Genomic DNA, 23,259 nt, shown 5'->3' on the forward strand with positions numbered 1-23,259 from the left:
AGGGTAGTTAGTTTCTACTCCAGGTGTAGATTCTTGACTCAGGTCGTGGGTGGGATCTGCCCAGTTGAGCTGTCTATGGATGCCTGTATTTAAGGCGGTTGGGGTCACTGCTTGGGCTTCTATGAGGCCAACAAAGGACTCTGCTGGGACTGCCTGCAGCCCCCTGTGATAAACTGCAATGATTTGCACCACAAAGTTATAGGTAAAATTTCCAAAAAGCATGTTCTGATGTTACTTCCCAGTTCTTTGTCCACAGGGCGTTGTTCCTTTAAGGCAGGGCTGGGTGAGCAGGCCCTGATCCAGCCTGGAGCCACCTCTGGGTCCCACTGCTTGTGCCCCTTGACACTTTGGGCTCTTGTTCCGACTCGCATTGGCTTCAGCCCCTGCCCAGAGCCCCTTCGAGTGTCCCACTGCTGTCCACAGGCATTCCTGAAGGGTTTGCTTCCTCCTTGGGGCACCGTCTCCAAGCTCAGTGCCTGGCCACCTCCTCTTGTCCCTATTCTGTGGCTCCACAAGACGGAGAAAGACACTCACTGCTCAGAGCAGAATGGAAGACGGACGCCCCATTTGTGGCTCACTGTGGCACTTCTTATTTAAGACCCTCGAACAACCTACCTCACTCAACACAAAACTCTTCCTGCTCTTTGACATTGCTCTGTAAATTGTAGATCACTGGGCAAAAGAGAAGGATGACGATGGGGAGGCATTCTGGATAAAGGAAGCATTCTGGGTGCCCCGGCACTCAGCATCCTCAGCTGCTCCTGGAGCGGCCTCGTCACAAAAGAGCTTCTTCAGGGCCAGTCACAGGCCCCTCTGCCAGTGCGAGCTGCCCTGGGCTCCTCCTAAGGCCTCTCTGTCCCGTGCCGTTGCTGCTCCATCCATTTCCCACCTCTCGCTTTCCCTCCAGGTGCTCACCTTTTGACACAGGTCATGCTCAGTTCTGGCTCTCTGGAGCTGATCTCACTGTTTCGAGGTCCTCGTGTTTATTTTAGGCTGCTGCAGATCATTCTGGACCAAGAGCCCGAGGGGTCCAGGTGGTTACACTGAATTATATACTTTATAGACTAAGGTTACCAAGTCCACTTAAAATATGTGAACTCTACTCTTCTTTAAAAGCATTAATTCGTAGCATGGGGAAAGCGCCGTGCTCTCAGGAAGCAGAGGGGTCAAGCATTCTCCTTTGTCCCAACTCCAGGAATTTAATGAAGTATCGCTATCGAGGCCTGTTGGTTCTTCAGCTGAAATTCTTTCAGAATCACGCACATCTTTCTGTCTCCTCGGCCACTGCCCTGGCCTGGGCTCCAGCGCCTGCCCTGCCCTGTGGGAACAGCTTCCCTCCCGTCTCCCAGGCTCCAGCGCCTGCCCTGCCCTGTGGGAACAGCCTCCCTCCCGTCTCCTGGGCTCCGTCCTGCCACCATCCAGTTTATTCTCTGCCAGGAAGACAGAGGGCACTTTAAAAAAAAAATTTTTTTTTTTTGAGACAGAGTTTCGCTCTTATTGCCCATGCTGGACTGCAAAGGCATGATCTCGGCTCACGGCAACCTTCACTTTCCGGGTTCAAGCGATTCTCCCGCCTCAGCCTCTTGAATAGCTGGAATTACAGGCATGCGCCACCATGCCTGGCTAATTTTGTATTTTTAGTAGACACAGGGTTTTTCCATGTACGTCAGGCTGGTCTCGAACGCCCGACCTCAAGTGATCTGCCCGTCTCGGGCTCCCAAAGTGCTGGGATTATAGGCATGAGCCACCGCACCTGGCCAGAGGGCACTTTTTGAAGCATGCATTTGATAAGGTCACTTGACCCTTTTCCTCAGATAAGATCGAAACTCCTTCGTGTGGTTTATAAGGCATGTGCCTACCTCCCGGCCGGCTGCAGCCCTCTCTGCCACGCTAACTCACACTGACGTGCATCTCCACGTCAGCCACACCTCTGGTCCCTGGGGCAGGCCCGTCTTCCCTTGCCTGGGCTCAGCACAGGCGTCCTCCCGCGTGCACAGCACCATCTTCCTCCTAGCTCGCCCCTCTCTGCCTGGCTCACCAGAGCTCATCCCAGATGGGATGCTACTCCCTCTGGGTTGGGCATCTCTCCCGGATGCTCCCATGTGGGCTGGACTTTCCTGTTGTGTCACTCACCTCCCTGCGCCACCGGTGCCTCCTAATCCACCTGTGCACCTTGGTGGGTGTGTATCTGTGAGCTCTTTGCAGGCAGGGCCATGCTGATCACATTCACCACTGTCTCCCAGAGCTCCCTTGAGCATGGAGTCTGCATACAGTCAACCTGTCAGTGGCTATTTCTTTTTTTTGAGACAGAGTTTAACTCTTGTTGCCTATTGCCCAGGCTAGAATGCAACGGCGTGATCTCAGCTCACTGCAACCTCCGCCTCTGGGTTCAAGCCATTCTCCTGCCTCAGCCTCCCTAGTAGCTGGGATTACAGGCATTTGCTACCACACCTGGGTAATTTTTTGTATATTTGGTAGAGATGGGTTTTCTCTATGTTGGTCAGGCTGGTCTCGAACTCCCGACCTCAGGTGATCCGCCCACCGCAGCCTCCCAAAGTGCTGGGATTACAGGCCTGAGCCACCGTGCCTGGCCGGCTATTTCTTAAGCAGGGTGAATGAATGACACGCTTCCTGCTCTGGGTACAGCCCTGAGGATGCCTCCCTGAGCACACACAGCATGATGGCAATTCCATGCACCCAGAGCATGACTTCCTGTCCTAAAGTGAAGTGCCAGCATGAGAAAAGGTGGAAAAAAATGGGTGTTTTCAATTTGTTGATGAAAAACAAACCCATAAATCAGTAGTAATACCCAGTGGTTTTTCCAGGCACAACTGGGGTAGACACTGGTTACTTTTATCATATGATAAATGGCACATCACATTGTTATGAATTTAACTTGTGAGAGCCAAGAGCACACTCTGCAATACTATCTTGTTTTTGTCAATTTTCAGTGGAAAGGGATGTGATGCAAGCCCTCACAAAGCCCATGCGGAGCTTGGAAAGGATCGCTGCTTCAAATTTAAGATGACCCTATCAATATCCCATTCACTCTTGTGAGCAGGTTTTAATCTCTTTAACTACACCGGGGTTCTTTTCTTTCCAATATTTCTCAGTGGCAGAAAGGACTGAGACAAACATGAACAACGGGAGGGAATGAAGACTCTCCAACATTTAAACAGCCACGAAGATGGGTTCTGTTTCAGACACAAGGGCTGGGGGGCAGCCGCAAAGACCTCACCCTGCCACTGCCCTTTCTCTTGCTTCTTTGCAGTGAAAGGGTTAAACAACCTTTACTCCCGGAAAACCCCAGGCCAGGCAGGCCACACTGCGGGTGGTCCTTCCCCAACCACCCTCAGGAAACTGAGTGCTGCACACCTGTGTTTAGGATGAGAGAGAAAAAGGAAGAAAGAGAGGAAGAGGAATGAGCCCACTGCAGTATGTTTGTTTTTAAAAAAGCCTTTAAACATGGCTTGAAAGAAATGGTAACATACACTATTTGAAAAAAATCTACACAGACCCTTTGGTCGGGTGGAGAGACAATGTGACTTTTCATCTTAGGGAGTCTATTTTCTAACAACTTAGGAGCCTCAACAAGAGTGAACCAGGGATTCTGAGCTTTCCTGTGTGTGTCATGAAGCCCTCAGCATTCCGGCGAGGCCTGAGAACCCCTTTCCAGAATGTTTCAAAATACATAAATATGTGAGATGACAAAAGAAAGCAATAAGAAAGACAATGTTTCTAACATAATTTTGACATTGTGATGTAAGAAAATACATGCTTACTTATGAATATGCTAACTAACAAGATCTATGGCTTATCAACTTCCATAATTTTGAAGCAGCAGCAGGTGTAAATGTTATTCTGAGCTATCCGCAATAACCGTGACACCATGTGACATCCCTGCAGTTTCTAGTAGTGACAAACACCACTGTTGTGATGTGTTTCCCATATTCATTAAAGGAAATATTCAATTTCATTTAGATGTTAGTGGAAATAAAGTTGTAACTGTTTTCTTCTCTTGAGTTCATGGGCCCCTGACTTCCATTCATGGCACCCAGGTCAGGAATCCTTGCTCTAAACAAACCCCAGAAGCAAAGTTCTTGGCCCCGGGTCAGGCCATGCCCTGGGAGGTGACAGGACCCCAGGGGTAAGTGGCACTTCTGTGCCGGGGCCAGGGGACTTCTCTGACTGCCCTCACAGCCACTGAGTACCCTCCCTGGCTTCTTAAGGAACTCACTCTCTCCAGGCCATGGGGCTGGACCACTGGACGTCTCCTCATGTGTGAGGCTCACTGCTTCCATCCAAGTTGCTGCCTTCCATCAAATTTCTGGCATTTTCTCATCCAAGCATGCAGCTCAGCTCATTAAACTCTCTCCTCAGATCTTTTTTTGTTTTCTTTTGTTTTCTGAGACAGAGTTTTGCTCCTGTCCCCCAGGCTGGAGTGCAGTGGTGCGATCTCCGCTCATGGCAACCTCCACCTCCCAGGTTCAAGCGATTACCCTGCCTCAGCCTCCCAAGTCCTGTGATTACAGGTGTGTACTACCACAGCTGGCTAATTTTTGTATTTTCAGTAGAGACAGGATTTCTCCTTGTTGGCCAGGCTGGGCTCGAACTCCTGACCTCAGGTGATCCACCGGCCTCGGCCTCCCAAAGTGCTGGGATTACAGGCATAAGCCACCATGCCCGGCCTCTCCTCGGATCTTAAGGGACTCACGGGAACACTGAAGGGGAAAACGCCCAGTCCAAGGCATAGAGAGCCTATGTTACCCCAAAAACTAAAATGTTCAGGTAGTATAATTTCAGGAGAGTAATGCGATCTTCATATACATATGTGAGAGAATTTTTAAAAATGTAAAAGTACTCAGCACATACATCCTGTCTTGCTAACTTCAGGATAATCCTGGGGGAAGAACTAGCAAGTTGAGCTTATTTATGACTTTGCCTGGGCTCAGCTGGCTTATAATAGATGGTTACCTTTGCTACTCCTCCTGGAGTCTTCAAAAGCCTTTACAGACTGGTGGCCACATGTGATCATCCTCTTCCCCTCTCCTGCACGCCCCTGCCACCCACCCACTGTGCCCACTCGGAGTCTCATTCACGGTTGACACTAACTGTTGGACACACGACAACGTTCCTCTGGGCTGGGGCAGAGGTCACAGCCTTCCTCACGTTCAAAATCTGACCTGCCCACCTGCTGCTTGCCCGCTTTCAGGCCCACTGAGTGCCTCTCTGCTCTAAGACCATGAACCATTATGAACCTTCATACAGAGCCTGGGAGGTTGCCTTCTAGCTCTCACTTTGCCATCTGATCGGGGGCAAGTCTCTGCCCTCTCTGAACCTGAGTTCCATAGCAAATGGGAGTGACGCTTTCCAATCCATTGCTTTTCTAAGAATCCATACATAAATAAAGGATATTATTATGAAAATGGAAGAGCTATCTTAGTACAAATAGTTTCTATGTATTCATTTCACTTCTTTCATTTTAAAAAAGATAATAATTACATTTCCACAGGCACATTACTGGATTTTTAAATACATTTGCTTCTTGCATCTCCCAAAATATCATCTTTCCATTTCAATTAGTCTTTTATTTAAAATAGTTTTCAACCTTTTTAAAACAAAATGAAACTTAACCTGTTCCAGCAAACCAAATTATTTTCATAACTCTTTTTAAAAAAATGTGCAAACATATATTAAGCTTTCAAAACTAAGGCACATGGGTTATTATTCACTATCGGAGTTTCTAGGCTTTTGCAGCTCAGTTCTGCCCAACTCCTACAAATAGTGGGTGGAATTTGGTGAAACATTTATTGCCAACACCCAACAGAGAGCAGCTGGATCGGCTGACATAGCCACAAACAGCTTGGAAGAAGACACCTCAGGCTGGTAAGGTATGTTTCACTTTCTGCTTCCCTAATTCCCAAATCTATTGCTGGAAGCCAATTTCAATTCTAGGCAACTCAAGTCAACAACAGATTACTGGGCACCCAGCAAGGCACTGTGTAAGGCCGGGCGCAGTGGCTTATGCCTGTAATCCCAGCACTTTGGGAGGCCGAGGCCGGTGGATCACCTGAGGTCAGGAGTTCAAGACCAGCCTGATCAATACGGCAAAAACCCTGCCTCTACTAAAATTACAAAAATTAGCTGGGCGTGGTGTCACATGCCTGTAGTTCCAGCTACTTAGGAGGCTGAGGCAGGAGAATCACTTGAACTTGGGAGGTGGAGATTGCAGTGAGTCAAAATTGCACCACTGCACTCCAGCCTGGGTGACAGGGCAAGACTCTGTCTCAAAATAAATAAATAAAGATGAAACAAATGCACAACTGCTTCTTAGAAAATAACTGGTCTTGGGTCTTCAACTCTCCCCTCATGTGAGAGGCCTAGTAAACACAGTCATCCCTCTGTCTCCAAGGGGGATTGGTTCCAGGACCTCCTTCGGATACCAAAACCCACAGATGCTCAAGTCCCTGATAAGAAATAAAGTAGTGTTTGCGTACAGCCCATGCACATCCTCCAGTATCCTTCAGGTCAACTCTAGATTACTTTTGTTTTTTTAAGACAGGATTTCACTCTATCGCCCAGGCTGGAGTGCAGAGGCGTGATCAAGGCTCACTGTAGCCTCAACCTCCCTGGTTCAGGTGATCCTCCCACCTCAGCCTCCTGGGTAGCTGGGCTTACAGGTGCCTGCCACCACACGTGGCTAATTTTTGCATTTTTTGTAGAGATGGAGTTTTGCCATGTTGCCCAGGCTGGTTTTGAACTCCTGGGCTCAAGCCATCTGCCCTGTACACATTTAGTATAGACATTTTTTTTCCTTAGTATATTTGATTCGAGGTTGGTTAAATCCATGGATGTAGGACCTATGAATACAGAGGGCCAACTGTATCCACTTCCCTCCCTCTGGAGGTGGGGTGCCCTTTCCTGACCACTGACATGCTGTGTGCCTTCCCTGGGCAATGGAGTCTTCGCACAGGCAGAGGTTGTAAGGGATGCTGCACGTCTCAGCTCTGGGCCACGGTGGACGGTACCACAGGCAGCTGCCCTCCCTTCAGCCTGGGTCCCAGAAAAACATTTGAGGAGACCTGAACCTGAACCAACGCCTGGGGTCAAGCCTGGCCCAATCCCCAGAGCTGTCCCAGATGTCCCACAGGCACATGAGAAAGAGAAATGCTGCTTGTTACGGGCCACCGAAGTGTTCGAGGGTGCTTGTAATATTGCATCATCAGACAACAGCTGCCTACTACCTGTCACCAGCTCGCTTTCTGCTCGGATGCCAGACCAGTCCTCTTAGGGCCGAATCCCAGCCCTCACTCTCCTGTTCGAGCCTCGCACTCCAGCGGCCAAGTCCCTTTTTCCTAGATGGGCAACCAAGGGCTCTCGGTGCGGCTGTCAGCTTTTTTTCAGCTTTTTCTCCCATTTCTCCCCTTTATGAGAATTGGTCTCAAATGAACATCCTGGTCTAAAATGGTCATCCCGAGTGCTACGACCTTGTCAAATACTTCTTTATGATGTTGGTTAACTTTTCATGCCTATGTGGAAAACTCCTCAAGAGCAGGAGATCTGTGTGAAATTTCTTTGCCCTCTACTTGCACAAGGCAGCTAGTCCATAAATGCTTCTGGATTCATTGTAAACGCTTGCTTCATAAAGCCTTCCACAGAGACGGCTGGATTCCTTGCTCGACTCTCCACGTCCAGCCCTGGGTCCTGACACTGCCACGAAGCACTGTGGACATCCCACCCCGCGGTGAGCCACGTAACATCCACTTCAGACACTCAGGGGGACAATGGCCCCATGGTCTGGGGTGTGCAGGAACTTTCCAGAGCGCTCAGTGACTAGCAGACCGTGTAGACATGACCAGTGGCTTGGACTCAAAAGCATGAATTAGATTGTTTGATCGATTTTTAAGTTTAGTTACAGGATCTGTTGCTTAAACCACAAAGAAATAACAAAACTTCAGACATTAAGACAAAACTGACAGGCTAGCACGAAGGGGCTGGAGCCCTCAGCAGTAGCAGAACCCAGCCCGGGTCCGGAGCGCTCCAGAAAGCTCAGAGGAAGCATCCTCATGGCGGGTGAAGAACAAATGGCTCCGCGCATGCTCAGGAGCCTGGCCTTACTGACGCCTTCAGACACCTCTGCTAGGCTGGATGCCCTGCCTCCCCGAGCATCCCTGAGCCTCTGTCCTACCGTTAAGCGCCCTGGGCGTGTCTGCAGGCTGGCCAGTAACTCCTACTTAGCCTTGGCAACTCAGCATAGGGAATAACTGGGGAATCTGGGCTCTCCCCGCCCCTGCATACAGCTCCCACTGGCACTGAATACATTCTTTTTTTTTTTTTTTTTGAGATGGAATCTTGCTCTGTCCCCCAGGCTGGAGTGCAGTGGTGTGATATTGGCTCACTGCAACCTCCACTTCCTGGGTTCAAGCAATTCTCCTGCCTCACTCTCCCTAGTAGCTGTGATTACAGGTGTGCACCACCACACCCAGCTAATTTTTGGATTTTTAGTAAAGACAGGGTTTCACCATGCTGGCCAGGGTGGTCTCAATCTCTTGACCTCACAATGCAGTGCAGGAGGAGTCCTGGGTGCCCCTTCGAAGCGGGACGGAAGGCAGTGAATCCTGCCACCAGCCCAGAGCTCGGCACAGGCCCTGACTGCAGGTGGAGCAGCTCCCCTGGCCATGGCATCGCTCCAGCTCGGCTCCTGAGGGCTCTTGGAATTACACTGGGCCCCTTGGATAATCCAGGATAAGCTCTCTCAAGTCAGCTGATTAGTCACCTTTTATGACATCTGCAAAGTCCCTTTTGTCAAGCAAGGTGACATAATCACTGGAGCAACCCAGGGAGTGTGAGGGGGAAGTGGCAGTGATGGGGGCCAGAATTCTGCCTACCACACCTCCCAATCTTGATACACTGAGGTCTATGGTTAGAAGTGAATGTCACAACCAGGTGTGGTGGCTCACACCTGTAATCCCAGCACTTTGGGAGGCCAAGGCAGGTTGATCACTTGAGACCAGCCTGACCAACATAATGAAACCCTGTCTCTACTAAAAATATAAAAATTAGCCGGGGTTGGTGGTGCACACCTGTAATCCCAGCTACTCGGGAGACTGAGGCAGGAGAATCGCCTGAACCCGGGAGGCGGAGGTTGCAGTGAGCCAACATTTCACCACTGCACTCCAGCCAAGGTGACAGAACAAGACTCTGTCACACAAAAAAAGAAACAAATGTCACATTTTATTAAATCCCCTTTAAGTATTTATTATCATGATCATATATACCTTTTATCTTTTGACCTATTGATATACTAACAGTTTTATTACCATTAAAAAAAATCACATTCCTGGAATACACCCTTCCACGTCATGACTAATTCATTATACTGCTAGATTAAGTTTGCTTCGTCTTCATGTTGGCTTGTTGTAACGTTTATAAATAAGGGTGGGTTTTTTTTTTTGCTTGTTATTTTTGTCAGGTTTTGGTGTTGGCGTTATACTATTTTGGTGAAATGAACTGAAAAACCATTCAACCTTTTAGAAGCTCTCAGACACTCCTCAGAACATAGGAAGTAAGCTGTCTGGGTCCAGCACCTTTCTCACATGATTCTTCATCAGACTTTTCAGCTTTTCATGGCCAGTAATCAATTCCAGTTTTCTACTCATCCCTTGGCCCATTTCCTATAAAATCATGTTTCACTGAGATTTTTCAAATCAGTTGGCATAGAGTAACACAACATGCAACATAATATATTTCCCAATAATACAGAAAAAAATCCCACCTGTATTTGTTTCATTTGAATCTGCTATTTCCACTTTTTTATTTTCTTTGTCTTACCAGATGTTAATCTCTTGGTTGGCTGTTTTCTAAAGAATTAGATTCGGCGTCATACGGGTTGTTCTGTTTTCCAAGTCATTGTTTTCTTCTGGTTTCCCTTAAGTTTATTTTGCTGCTTTTTTTCTGTCTTCTGGAGATGGATGCTTTGTACATTTATTTGCTTCTAAGTTCAGTTTTGTTTTCTGTACTAGACTTTCTGAAGTATTTTATTTCATTGGCCATCCACCATTAAAGTAAACTTCCTGTGTGGGGAGAATCCCAAAATAGGTGGAATGCCTGGCCCCACCCTCCCATCCTCATTATAAATGCTGAGTCTGGGGCAGTCGCTGCCTTCGCCTGGCTGGCCGGGGCTCCCACCCAGGTCTCTGAATGGAGTTGTGGTCTCTGCAGACAGAGTCAGAGTTTCGAGTCGACAGCTGCAGCAGAGGGAACTCAGTAATGGAGCCACAAACGTCCTACCTGTGGCACCCGCCTGCCGCAAATCCTGCTGCAGGTGCAACAGCCTCCTCCACTGTTCCTGTTTCTCAGCCTCATTCTCCAGCCTCCTCGTTCATTCTACCGGCAACCCGGCAGTCTTCCAGTTAGTTCCTCTTCCGCTTAGGTTAACTATTTCTCACGTTTGAAACGTAGAATTCCGAATGGCATGGTTTTCTTTTGCATTGTTCTTGCTGCCGTTTTCTGAATATTCTACAACTGCATCTTTGAAGTTTCTGTCACCCAAGATTTAGGAATAGCCTCTTTAGAAAGATTTATAAAAAGTTTTAAAGTTGTTTTGTAAAAAGCATTACAGTTAGGTATGTTTGTGCATTTACGTCTTTGTGATTCATTTCTAGTTTTATTGTATCACCAGATGACATTTTCAGTGTGATACCTGCTTTTAGAAAGTTGGAAAATGTTTTGGGCCTGATATGATTAATTTTTGTAAATATTCCATGGATGGTTGAACATAGTAAGTACACTCTGTAAAAACGAAGCTCAACATATATTTATTATACTTATACATGGTATATTCTACTTACAGCTTGTTGACTTGAGCCATCAAAACAGATACATGCCATTGTTTTTCACCACCATTATGTATATAACAAATTGCCTTTGCATTTTCTAACAACTTTTACTTTATATATTTTGATGCAATGCTATTTGGTACATAAATATTGATGACTTAATTCTACTCTTAACCAATATAAAATTACTCTTTAACCTGTGTGATATGATAAATACAATACTGTCTGCCTTGAGTTCTCCTTGGTCTGCTCTTAATAATGATCCCTAGGGACTGTCTCTTATTTTCACATACCTAGTTATTGTCACAGTGCCTAATACATAGATGCTCATTCAACGCTGGTGAAATGAAGAGATACTGGAAACCAGGAGGCAGAGTGAAGTCCTGTTTTGGTTCCTAGGAGGATACGAATCCCAGCTCCCTCCATTCCCCTCCCACGACCTGCTTTCCTATGGGAAATTAATAGCTCTCTCATCACACCCAAACAGTTGCAAGGACATTCCTGAGTGCTAATCCACACCAGAAGGCAGCTGCAGGGCCAAACCTCTGCCATGTCCAACCTCTTAATGAGCCACCGTGAAGCAGTGGCCGGGTTCTTGTGGGCAGCACACAGCAGAGCGTACGCAACGCACAAGGTTTCTGCAGTCTGAGCTCAGAAGCCCACACAGAGGAAGCAGGAGAGCAACAGCGGGGAGACGCTGTGGGACAGAAGGCAGAGCGTGCAGTAAGATGCCAGCAGGTGCCTGGGAGAGAAAGAGCACAGCCAGAAAGAGCGGGGGGAATGAGAAAAGGAGCTTGTAAGGATTTATGCATTTTTTTTTTTGACATAGTTTCACTCTTGTTGCCAAGGCTGGAGTGCAATGGCGCTATCTTGGCTCACTGCAACCTCCACCTCCCAAATTCAAGTGATTCTCCTGCCTCAGCCTCCCGAATAGCAGGGATTACAGGCATGCGCCACCATGCCTGGCTAATTAAAAGAGAGTGGAAAAGCCCTGCCAGAAATAAAAGCGACTGGACATGGAGTCCCTGCAGAAGGCACCTGGAGGCTCTTTGTGGCACCCACACCAAAAAGGACAGAAGACAAGGGAACAGGGCACACCCTGAATGGGGGAGGAGGCTGGTGCTGCTTGATGCCCCTGGGCGCTGGCACGGCCTGAGAGCTCCATGTGCTACTTCCTTTGTCCTCACAACCCCTCCAGACGTGGCATCACAGGTGCAGAGACAGTCCCCTTGCTCAGACAGGACAGCAGGCCTGGGACCCAGGTAGCAGCTGCCACCAGAGGCCACCTCTCAGCCTCAAGACTAAGCTGCCTGGGTCTGGCCAGAGTTAGGTGGACTCTTACGTAACTCAGTTGCAAATGCTTACATTGCTTCATCTTACTGTCTAGCAAACTTTCTTATTAGTTTGCCCACAGTGTGTGATTAAATCTAGTTCATGTAAATCCCTTCTTATTATAGGTTTAGGCTGTACTAAAAATACCCAATTCCAGTGAAAGCTGCTGGCCATTCTGAGGCTGGACTAGGGCCCACCAGAGGACAGACATCCCTCATAGGGCCCACCCTGTCAGTAAAATGAAGGCAGCACACACCTGGGGCTTTAGAACACATATAGCGAGCCTGAGAGCATCTCACAGGCCCATGTTTTGCCTCTTCAGCCCCTTCAGTTTCTCTCGCTTTAATGATTTGAGGGATATGAGGATCTGAGCGAGAAGAGGTGGCTCTCTGGCCCCAGCTGTTGGTTGTTTAAAAATATTCCATAACCTCAAAGCCCGCCTGGATAAACAACCCAAATGCTGTGCCCCACATGTGCAGAAGCAATGCAATGATGAGACACAGAGGGAACCAGAGACAGACAAGGATTCGGAGGAAGAGACAGACAGAAACAGGCAACACGGACAAAGTCAGAGAGAGACAGAAAATATATTCACGTCTATCACGGCAGATCATCTAAATCCTTCCAGGTTACAGAGGAACAAGGCGATGCCTACAGCCTTGTGAAGACGCTTCTCGTTTGAATCAGTTACTCGGGAGCACTGACGGAACCATTCCCGTCGCTGATGAGAATATCAATGGCCAGCCGTGCACTTACCGACCCCTCAGTGTCCCACGTCTGTCTGTGCTGGGTGCTGTGGGGGGCACTATCTCAGTTAATCTTCAAAAGAAACCCAGGAGGTAGCACTAGGATCACATCCTATTTTACAGATGTAGTAACAGCTGGGAGTGTTCAGACCACTTGCCGGGTTCCAGTATTACTGAGTGAGAGGAGCAGGATTCAGCCCTGGTCTGTGTGTCCTCAGACCCAGGTCCCCAACCACTAGTGTCTGCCAACCAGCTCTGTATTTGACCAGAGAAAGCTCTTTCCTCAGTCCTCATCTAAAAAGGCCCCTATGACTTTCAAACTTATTTAATAAAGAAAACTGCTCTTCTGAACAGCCTGGGAAGCTGCATTTTTCTTCTCTCCTCTCCCATGCAAAGTGACATTTATTTTTTGTGCTTGGGAAGGACCAGCTCAAACCCACTCATTACAAGGTAAGGGAAGCCATAGGTTCCCACCTTGGCTTCCAGCACACCACTGTACTATTTCCCTTGCTGCAAAAAGAAGAATTCTTTCAGTAAAAACTTTCCATCTAAAAATATGATCATGGCTAATTCTGCAACTCCACTTCTCAGTGGGAGACATTTGCCTTCCACTCTATTTTTCTGATCGCAGAAGGTCCAATCTGCTGTCCTGCTCATCAGTCACACCCAAGGCCCCCGTGTCCCACAATTAACTGGAAAACCGCAGCTATGCAGGTTTGAATCACTGGGTGGTGTCTTGAGGAGCCCTGTGGGCAGCTTTATTTTATATCAGTCATATACTATGTCTTCACCTGTCCCCAAAGAGCTGGCCCTGAGCACCACTCAGAGGCCGTGGCTTGTGGTGTGCTCCTGGGTTCCAGTCTTTCTCCTCTAGGCCCCACCCCAAACTTCCCCACTTCCTCTCCTTTCCCTTTCTCTTTCCTGTTCTGGGTCTCCCATGCATAACCACCACCATGCTCGCTTGCGGGTGCTGAGTGGCCACCGTGACTTTGATGTACCAGAAGCGTGGAGGCCCGGCTCCTGGCTTATTACAGCCTGGTGGCTCCTAGGTTCATGGCTGGTAGAGAGCACAGGAGACGACCCTATCATACATGCAGAAGTACGCCGTCACCAGGGGAAGGCAGAGATATTTGTGATGAATCTCATTCATCAGGGTTCTTTAAGGAACATGTACACCTACGGGCAATGGGAGGGAACAAATGCGAGTGACTACACGAACTTTTGGAATATGTCTGACAATAATTGAAAAGGAATTTTAAAACAGTAAGTCACAGGAAATTGGAAAGAAAGTTTCAGTTCTGATTAAAACTCTAGCCTAGGCCGGGAGCAGTGGCTTGCACCTGTAATCCCAGCACTTTGGGAGGCCAAGGCAGATGGATCACTGGAGGCCAGGAGTTCAAGACCAACCTGGCAAACATGATGAAACCTCATCTCTAAGAAAAATACAAAAAAATTATTAGCCAGGCATGGTGGCATGCACCTGCCACCATGAGAGGCTGAGGCAGGAGAATCACTTGAACCCAGGAGGTGGAGGTTGCAGTGAGCCGAGATCACACCACTGCATTCCAACCTGGGCGACAGAGCGAGACTCCATCTCAATTAAAAAAACAATCTAGCCTAGAGACAAGAAACAGAGGATAAATGAGTGGAAACCCTGGGGTGTTTAGAAATGAGTAAAAAGTTTTATAAATAATAAAGAGAAGGAAGTGCCCAGCAGGCCCTTTAGTTTTGTAGATAACACCCTACCTACCAAAATACAGACTGGAATAAGGCATTAGCCCTCCAGGAGAAGGCATGCAGATGACAGAACAGTTTACGCGCACAGGTGTTAGACACACACTATCCTATCATGTCAAATGCCTGGAGGTCAAAATTACAACCCAAGAAAGGGTCCTGAGAACTCCTACAGGGAGACTGTTCCCCAAGAGATATTTATGCCGCCATGCTCCTTCAGCTTAAATTGTCCCCGAGATCAGTGTTGAATGGACACTGGGGCTGGCGTCACTAGGAAGGGTATTGGTAATCAAACAAAGGTTGCTGTGTGTCCTTGTAGAAATCCTGGTATGCCCCCCACCCATGGAGAACTAGGAGTAGTTTTGGTGATTGCATCTATACAAGATCAAGACATTGTGCAGAGAAAGCCAATCAAAACTATCAAGGGAGCAGGAGTGACAACAGCACTAGCAGCTAACAATTACAGAGCGTTTGCCACACGCCAGGCCCTTTCCACCCGTTCATTCATTCATTCTCTCCATCATCCCATGCAGCAGGCAGTTATCGACCCCACCACAGAAATGAGGAAACTGAGGCATAGGGCATTTCAGTGCCTGGCCTAAGTCACGCAGCTGGTATCTGAACCTAGGTCATAGTGCCAGCTATCAGGCTCTTAACTGACAGCTACTTACTACATGGGAGACAGAGAACACATTTCATTCTGTTCTGTTGGGGAGGCAAGGCTGAAAGTCATTTACCTACGTTAATAAAACCAAGACGAGGCCTGACAGAGAAAACACGAGCTGTGTGCCGAACTGTAGATTATTAAAGTTAGGGTAAAGTAAATTTAAGACAAATAAATGGAAGACTGCTTTGCACAGCAGGACATACATTATAAAATCTTATTTCCCTCAAGGAGGCCCGTATGACTTCCAAACTTATTTCATAAAGAAAACTGTTCTTCTGAACGGCCTGGGAAGCTGCATTTTTCTTCCCTCCTCTCCCATGCAAAGTGACATTTATTTATTGTGCTTGGGAAGGACCAGCTCAAATTCACTCAAGAAGAATTGAGACTACAAATTCTAAGACTCACGAAGAGAGCTGCCAATCAGTGCTGTGTTACTCAGGGAAACTAGGTTTGTTCTGAGGTGCACCCCTATCCTCTCAGGTACGAGGTAACAGGGTTTCCATTGCTTATTCTCTGGGGAATACCCTGGTCACTTCCGCTGGAGGCAGGCTACGAGTCTTCCCACTGTGGGAAAGCTTCTGTCCTCTTCTGGCTTCCCTTCTTGTCACTTGGGTGTCCTGCCATCTCCCTGCCAACCTCATCTCTCACAGTTCCAGCCACAGAGACCACAGAGAGAAGACGGTCTGTGGGTGTGTGGAGCAGCTCTCAGTCTGCAGTGACAAGAGGCTCTTGCCAAATAATCCCAGGAGTTGGGCCTGGGTCACCTGTAGAAGGCCAGTGCTGGGCCGGTGGTGGGGCCTAGCCTTACAGCTGCAGACCTCTGACTCTCAGTTCCCTCTTCCTGTTTCCCTAGCCTGTCCTGGCAGAAGCTGGGAGGCAGAGAGCGGAGGCCCTGGTGGTCTCCAGGAAGGGTACACATCCTAACTCCAGCTCCTGGAGAAGGAGTCTCCCACACCCTGCCTCTTTTCCTGTCCCTAGAAGGGCTGGGGATCGAAAGCACCCAGCCCCTCTGAGGAATCGGGACAAACACATGCACAAGGATGCCTCCCGTAGGTGTGCGGCCAGCCCCGTGGTAATTGAGGGACCTGGTGGGGGACACGGTTTTATTTCCAGTGCCTGCTGACCTGCCAGCCTTGGGTGCCTGTGCTGGGGGAGGCGCGGCCTAGGGCGGTACAGGGTGTAAAGAGAATACAAAAGAGATTTGGTGAGTCTAGGTCGGGTGAACCGGATCAGTGGCAAGAGGCAAATGTGCTGAAATATTAACCATTACTGAGTGTTCCATGGCGCGGGGATGCAGAGGCGCAGAGCCCACCCGCAGGCCCCGGGCTCCCGCCAGGCTCCGCCCAGGCGCTACTCACCTACGCAGTTATCACAAAGGCTGCAATGGGAGGCGCGAGGGGGCCGGAAAATCTTGCAGGTGAAACAGTATTTAAGTTTCACGGTCTGGCCATTGATGATGACTTCTTTGGTTCTGGGAGGCGGGCGGTACCCCCCTGAACTGGTGCCGTTTGCGATATCTGTGGAGGAAAGAAGAAAAAGACCCTTCAGACCTTCCCTCGCCTCGGCGGGACCCATTTGCCTGGAGTGTGAGCTCCCAGGACGGCAGGCACAGCGGCTGGCAGGGCCCCGGTGCCCATGCTTTACTCGGACCAGCTCCGGGACTCGCCCTCCACCGGGACTCCGGCCTCCTTTGTTGCACACGTGCCAGGGGCCACGTGACTGAGCTCTGGCCAATGACGCACACGTAGCCCCACCCAGCCAGGCCCTGCCTGTGGAACCCCGCCCCATTCCTTCTTCCCCCTCCCCTCCCTGCAGATGGCAGGAGAGGCCCCAGGCCACCTTGGGAGTTACTGCTGGGGACCTGCCTGACTGCACAGAGGAGGGCCACCCCGAGCTCTTCCTGCCTGCACAAGTCTATGAGCCTAAACTCCTGCTTTAAACCTGGGAAGGCTAGAGTGTTACTTGTTACAGATGCTAGCCTTGCCCTAATTAACATACCACCCTAATTCGCTGTCCTGGAATGCTGGACTCCAAATCCAGCTCCAGGGTCCCTTCACTTTGCCCATTGGCTTCCTCAAAAATGCCAAGTATAGAATGGGAGGGGGAGAATGCAGATTGTAAAAAATACATTTTTGAAAAATCATTAAATGTATATTTTGAGAATCATTTCTGCTGGGCGAGGTGGCTCACACCTGTAATCCCAGCACTTTGGGAGGCCAAGGTGGGTGGATCACGAAGTCAGAAGATCGAGACCATCCTGGCCAACATGGTAAAACCCATCTCTACTAAAAATGCAAAAATTAGCTGGGTGTGGTGGTGCATTCCTGTAATCTCAGCTACTCAGGAGCCTGAGGCAGGAGAATCTCTTGAACCAGGAGGCTGCAATGAGCTGAGATGGCACCACTGCACTCCAGCCTGGCAACAAAGCAACAATCCGTCTAAAAAAAAAATCATTTCTACATTTTATCATCTCAATGGCACCTCTGAATTTCAGAACCAGTTCTAAAAATGTCAATGAAAATACAAATGTAGAATTTTTAAATTTCCATTTTATCTTACAGTCTCTGATTTCACAATAGGATCAAAAGGGAGCTTTTAAAACTCCCCTAAGGTGTGAACCCTGCCCTAGATCCATCAAATCAGAATGACCCTGGTTGTTCTCATGTGGGCAAGGGTTGAGAACCCCTGCTCTCTGGGAAGATAAAACTTCCAGTTTTATTTCACCTAGACCCCTCACAGCCCTATTAGCCTTAACAAGAAGAATTTGGGACAGCTGGCTACACAGCTCCTGTCAAGCACAGGAGCACAGGGGCAGAGGGAGAATAGCAAGAACTTCTATGAGGGCTTCAGCTGAGACACTGTGGCCAACAGATGCAAGCCAGACCTAAGGGACTGGATCAGTCCTGGGGAGCATCAGAGCTGGTAATGTTAAATGTAACTGTTCATTTTAATTCTCACCCCCTTAAAGCGCACACTATCAAAGATGGTTGCAAGATATTTTTGGTTGATTTCCAAAGTGGTAGGAATCGGTCCCATTACCCACTCAGACCTGTCACACAACAACACCAACTCATCCTGGGCAAGAATCATGGAGAAGAACTGCTGAGATCCTGGTCCTGCCCTCAGAGATTCTTTCATTGGTGTGGGACGTTGTATTAGTCTGTTTTCATGCTGCTAATAAAGACATACCCAAGACTGAATAATTTATAAAGGAAAGAGGTTTAGTTGACTCACAGTTCTGTAGGGCTGGGGGGTCCTTAGGAAATTTACAATCATGACAGAAAGGGAAACAAACACATCCTTCACATGGCAGCAGGAAGGACAGGTGCCAAGCAAAGGGGGAAAATCCCCTTATAAAAGAATCAGATCTCCTGAGATCACTATCACAAGAACAACATGGGGGTAACCGCCTCTGTGATTCAATTGCCTCCCACTAGGTCCCTCCCACAACATGTGGGGATTATGGGAACCACAACTCAAGATGAGATTTAGGTGGGGACACAGCCAAACCATATCCTTCTGCCCCTAGTCCCTCCCAAATCTCATGTCCTCACATTTCAAAACACAATCATGCCTTTCCAACAGCTCCCTAAAGTCTTAGCTCATTCCGGCATTAACCCAAAAGTCCAAGTCCAAAGTCTCATCTGAGACAAGGCAAGTTTCTTCCATCTATGAGTCTGTAAAATCAAAAGCAAGTTACTTATTTCCTAGATACAATGGGGATACAGGCATTGGGTAAATACACCTGTTCCAAATGGAAGAAATTGGCCAAAACAAATAGGCTACAGGCCCTATGCAAGTCCAAAATCTAATAGGTCAGTCATTAAACCTTAAGGTTCCAAAATATTTTCCTTTGACTCCATGTCTCACATCCAGGTCACACTGATGTAAGAGATAGGCTCCCATAGCTTTGGGCAGCTCCACCCCTATGGCTTTGCAGGGTACAGCCCCACTCCCAGCTGCTTTCACGGGTGGTGTTGAGTGTCTGCAGCTTTGCTGAGCATACCATTCTGGAGTCTGAAGGACAGTGGTCCTCTTCTCACAGCTTCAATAGGCAGTGCCCCAGTGGAGACTCTGTGTGGGGGCTCTGACCCCACATTTCCCTCCTACGCTGCCCTAACAGAGGTTCTCTATGAGGGCTCCACCCCTGCAGAAAACTTCTGCCTGAACATCCAGGCATTTCCAAACATCTTCTGAAATCCAGGAGGAGGTTCCCAAATCTCAGTTCTTGTCTTCTGTGCACCCACAGGACCAACACCACGTGGAGGCTGCCAATGCTTTTGCACTCTCTGAAGCCATGGCCTGAGCTGTACCTTGGCCCCTTTTAGCTATGGTTGGAGTGGCTGGGGTAGAGTCCACAGGCTGCACACAGCAGGGGGGTCCTGGACCTGACCCAGGAAACCATTTATTTCCTCCTAGACCTCTGGGCCTGTGATGGGAGGAGCTCCTGCAAAGGTCTCCAACATGTCCTGAAGATATTTTTCCCATTGTCTTGGTGATTAACATTCAACTCCTTGTTTCTTATGCAAATTTCTGCTGTCAGCTTAAATTTCTCCCCATAAAATGGGTTTTTCTTTTCTACTGCATGATTAGGCTACAAATTTTCCAAACCTCTATGCTCTGTCACGTCTCAAATGCTTTGCTGCTTAGAAATTTCTTCCACCAGTACCTTAAATCATCTCTCTCAAGTTCAAAGTTCCACAAATCTCTAGGGCGGGGGTAAAATGCCACCAGTTTCTTTGCTAAATCATAGCAAAAGTCACCTTTATTCTTGTTCCCAAGAAGTTCCTCATCTCCATCTGAAACCACCTCAGCCTGGACTTCATTGTCCACATCACAATCAGCATTTTGGTCAAAGCCATTCAACAAGTCTCCAGGAAGTTCGAAACTTTCCCACATCTTCCTGTCTTCTTCTGAGCCCTCTAAACTGTTCCAACCTCTGCCTGTTACCAAGTTCCAAAGTCAATTCCACATTTTCAGGTATCTTTAAAGGAGTGCCCCACTACCCAGTACCAATTTACTGTATTAGTCCATTCTTATGCTATTATAAAGACATACTCAAGACTGGGTAACTTATAAAGGAAAGAGGTTTAATTGACTCACAATTCTGAAGTGCTTGGGAGGCCTCAGGAAACCTACAATCATGACAGAAAGGGAAGTAAACACATCCTTCACATGGCGGCAGGAAGGAGAAGTGCCAAGCAAAGAGGTAAAAGCCTCTTATAAAACTATTGGATCTAATGAGAAGTCACTATCATGAGAATAGCATGGAGGGAACTGCCCCTATGATTCAGTTACCTCCCACTGGGTCCCTCCCATGACAAGTGGGGATTATGGGAACTACAATTCAAGATGAGATTTGGGTGGGGACACAGCCAAACTGTATCAAGCACTGAGATGTCTACAAACTCCTCAGAGATGTTGATATGTTTCGCTTTTGTGTCCCTGCCCAGATCTCCTGTTGAATTGTAATCCCCATACCAGAGGAAGGGCCTGGTGGGAGATTTTTGGATCATGGGGGTGGATTTCCTCCTTGCTGTTCTTCTGATAGTGAGTTCTCATGAGATCTGGTTGTTCAAAAGTGTGTAGCATCTCCCCACTGCGCCCTCTTCCTCCTGCTCTAGCCATTTAAGACCCTCCTCTTTTCCTTCCTTCCTCTTTTCCTTCCTCCATGATTGTAAGTTTCCGGAGACCTCCCTAGCCATGCTTCCTGCACAACTTGTGGAACCATGAGCCAATAAAACCTATTTTCTTTATAAATTACTCAGCCTCAGGTAGTTTTTTATAGCAGTGTGAAAATGGACTAATACAGACGGGAGTCTACAGCCAAAGATGAGAAGCCCTGCTCCAAGAGTGGTCCACCAGCATCCATATCATCTGACAGCCTAGCAGAGAAACAGGTTCTCGGCTTGTCCCACCTATGGACTGGGAATCTGCATTCCACTGAGATTCCCCAGTGATTGAAACTTTCAGGTTGGAGAACCCCACTGTGGGGTGCCAGTAAATACTCCCCAGTCCACACATTTCTACGTGCCTCTTTATTATGTGCTCAAATACACTCACTTGCATGATAAAGAGCTAAACTTAGAGAACACAGCTTAGCCAGGTGAGGGGCTGCATCACAGAACAAACCCAGCACCCGAGCATTTTCACGCAGAGCACTTGGTGATTTAGAACAGCTCATGGTGTCTGGAGAGCTGTGTCGTTCTGCCACCCAGCAGGGCTGCTGTCATTCACTGACAGTACCCATGACTCACATGTCATGATTCAGGGGCTCCAAAAGGTATGCCCCTCCCTGTAGTCTTCTTTAAAATTAAAAACATACACACACACACACACATTATATATATATATTTTTAATATATATATAAATATATATATAATGTGTGTGTGTGTGTGTGTGTGTGTGTGTGTGTGTGTATGTTTTTAATTTTTAAAGATAGAGTCTCACTCTGTCACCCTGGTTGGAGTGCAGTGGTACCATCATAGCTCACTGCAGCCTTGACCTCCCAGGTTCAGGTGATCCTCCCACCTCAGCCTCCCAAGCTGCTGGGACTACAGGTATGCACCACCACGCCTGGCTAAGTTTTTATTTAATTTAATTTATTTATTTATTGAGATGAAGTCTTGCTTTATTTATTTATTTCTTTATTTATAGAGATGAAGTCTTGCTCTGTCACCCAGGCCGGAGTGCAGCAGCATTATTTTGGCTCACTGCAACCTCTGCCTCCTAGGTTCTAGCCATTCTCTCACAGTTCTGAAGGGCTGGGGAGGCCTCAGGAAACTTACAATCATGACAGAAAGGGAAGCAAACACATCGTTTCAAGTAGCTGAGACTACAGGTGTGTGTCACCACGCCCAGATAATTTTTGTATTTTTTAGTACAGACGAGGTTTCACCATATGTTGACCGGGCTGGTCTCAAACTCCTAACCTTAGGTGATCTGCCTGCCTTGGCCTCCCAAAGTCCTGAGATTACAGGCATGGGCCACCACACTCAGCCTAATTTTTAAATTATTTTTGTAGAGACAAGGTCTCACTATGTTGTCCAGGCTGGTCTCGAGCAATGGCCTCAACCAGTGATCCTCCCACCTTGGACCCCCAAAGTGCTTACCGGCATGAGCCACTGTGCTGAGCCTCGGTCTTCTTTAAATGGCTGTTAGAGGCCTGGAAATCTGCCATAGCCCTTTAGCCTAAGGCTTTAGTATTTGTGAAAGTACAATCCCAGAGTTAAGGGGAGCACTTTGAACTGCTACTGGCCGTGAATTATTCATGGAAAATTAAAGTTCCAGGTTGGAGGGAGAGTAGGCCATGTAGAGGGCAGGGCAGGACGATGGCAGGAGGAAGAAGAAGGCCTCCTACTTCTCTCTTCCTGAGGCTCAACCCTTCTGCCTAGAATAGCTGTGGAGCCAGTCCAAGGACTCATAGTGGCCTTGCCCTGCCAAGCAGACACCCTCTTTTGGCAGGTGCCCCACCTGCCTGGCACTCCAGGTGGCTGCCCTATCAAATGCCGGCTTCACAGGCATCTGGAGAGGCGCTGAGCTCCAAAAGCAGGGGCCTTAAGAAGAGGGAGGCTTCCCAACTGATTCTGCAATAAAGAGAGAACAAAGAGATGGCACGGCTGTGTGCTTCCCCTGAGCACTGGATAGAAATCACAGGCTTTGAACCCATCAAATATAAGGTCAGGTCTCTATGGGTGCCAGCTGGGTGCCACAGAGGCCTAGATTAATAATAATCCTTATGTCAGCTGTGAAATCTACTGCCTCTGTTTATTCCTGCAAACATGGGTAGAAAAAGCAGACCTGGTATCTATTCTTAAAAATAGCAACTCAACCAAACATCTATGTTAATTTCATCAGAAAAGTTTAGAAATTGAGTTGTGAAGGTGAATATTTTAAAATGCAGGAATGACACACTTACCACCACTACAATTCTTTAAATAG

General features: G+C 48.0%; 1 protein-coding gene across 5 annotated transcripts in view; it reads right to left on the reverse strand.

Moving 5' to 3' along the window:
- The window catches only part of ZDHHC14 (zinc finger DHHC-type palmitoyltransferase 14), a 301,992-nt gene that overhangs the window by 67,686 nt on the left and 211,047 nt on the right, over nt 1-23,259 (reverse strand). For all 5 annotated transcript variants that reach the window (XM_012451643.3, XM_064360514.1, XM_012451639.3 and 2 more), the window contains one exon: nt 16,676-16,834. In XM_012451643.3, the coding sequence (XP_012307066.1) occupies nt 16,676-16,834 (159 nt within the window). The remainder of the gene's footprint in view (nt 1-16,675; nt 16,835-23,259) is intronic.

Source organism: Aotus nancymaae, unplaced genomic scaffold, assembly GCF_030222135.1.
Source record: "Aotus nancymaae isolate 86718 unplaced genomic scaffold, 86718_ANA_hifiasm-v0.15.2.pri h1tg000040l, whole genome shotgun sequence".
In the NCBI taxonomy this organism is placed as follows: domain Eukaryota; kingdom Metazoa; phylum Chordata; class Mammalia; order Primates; family Aotidae; genus Aotus; species Aotus nancymaae.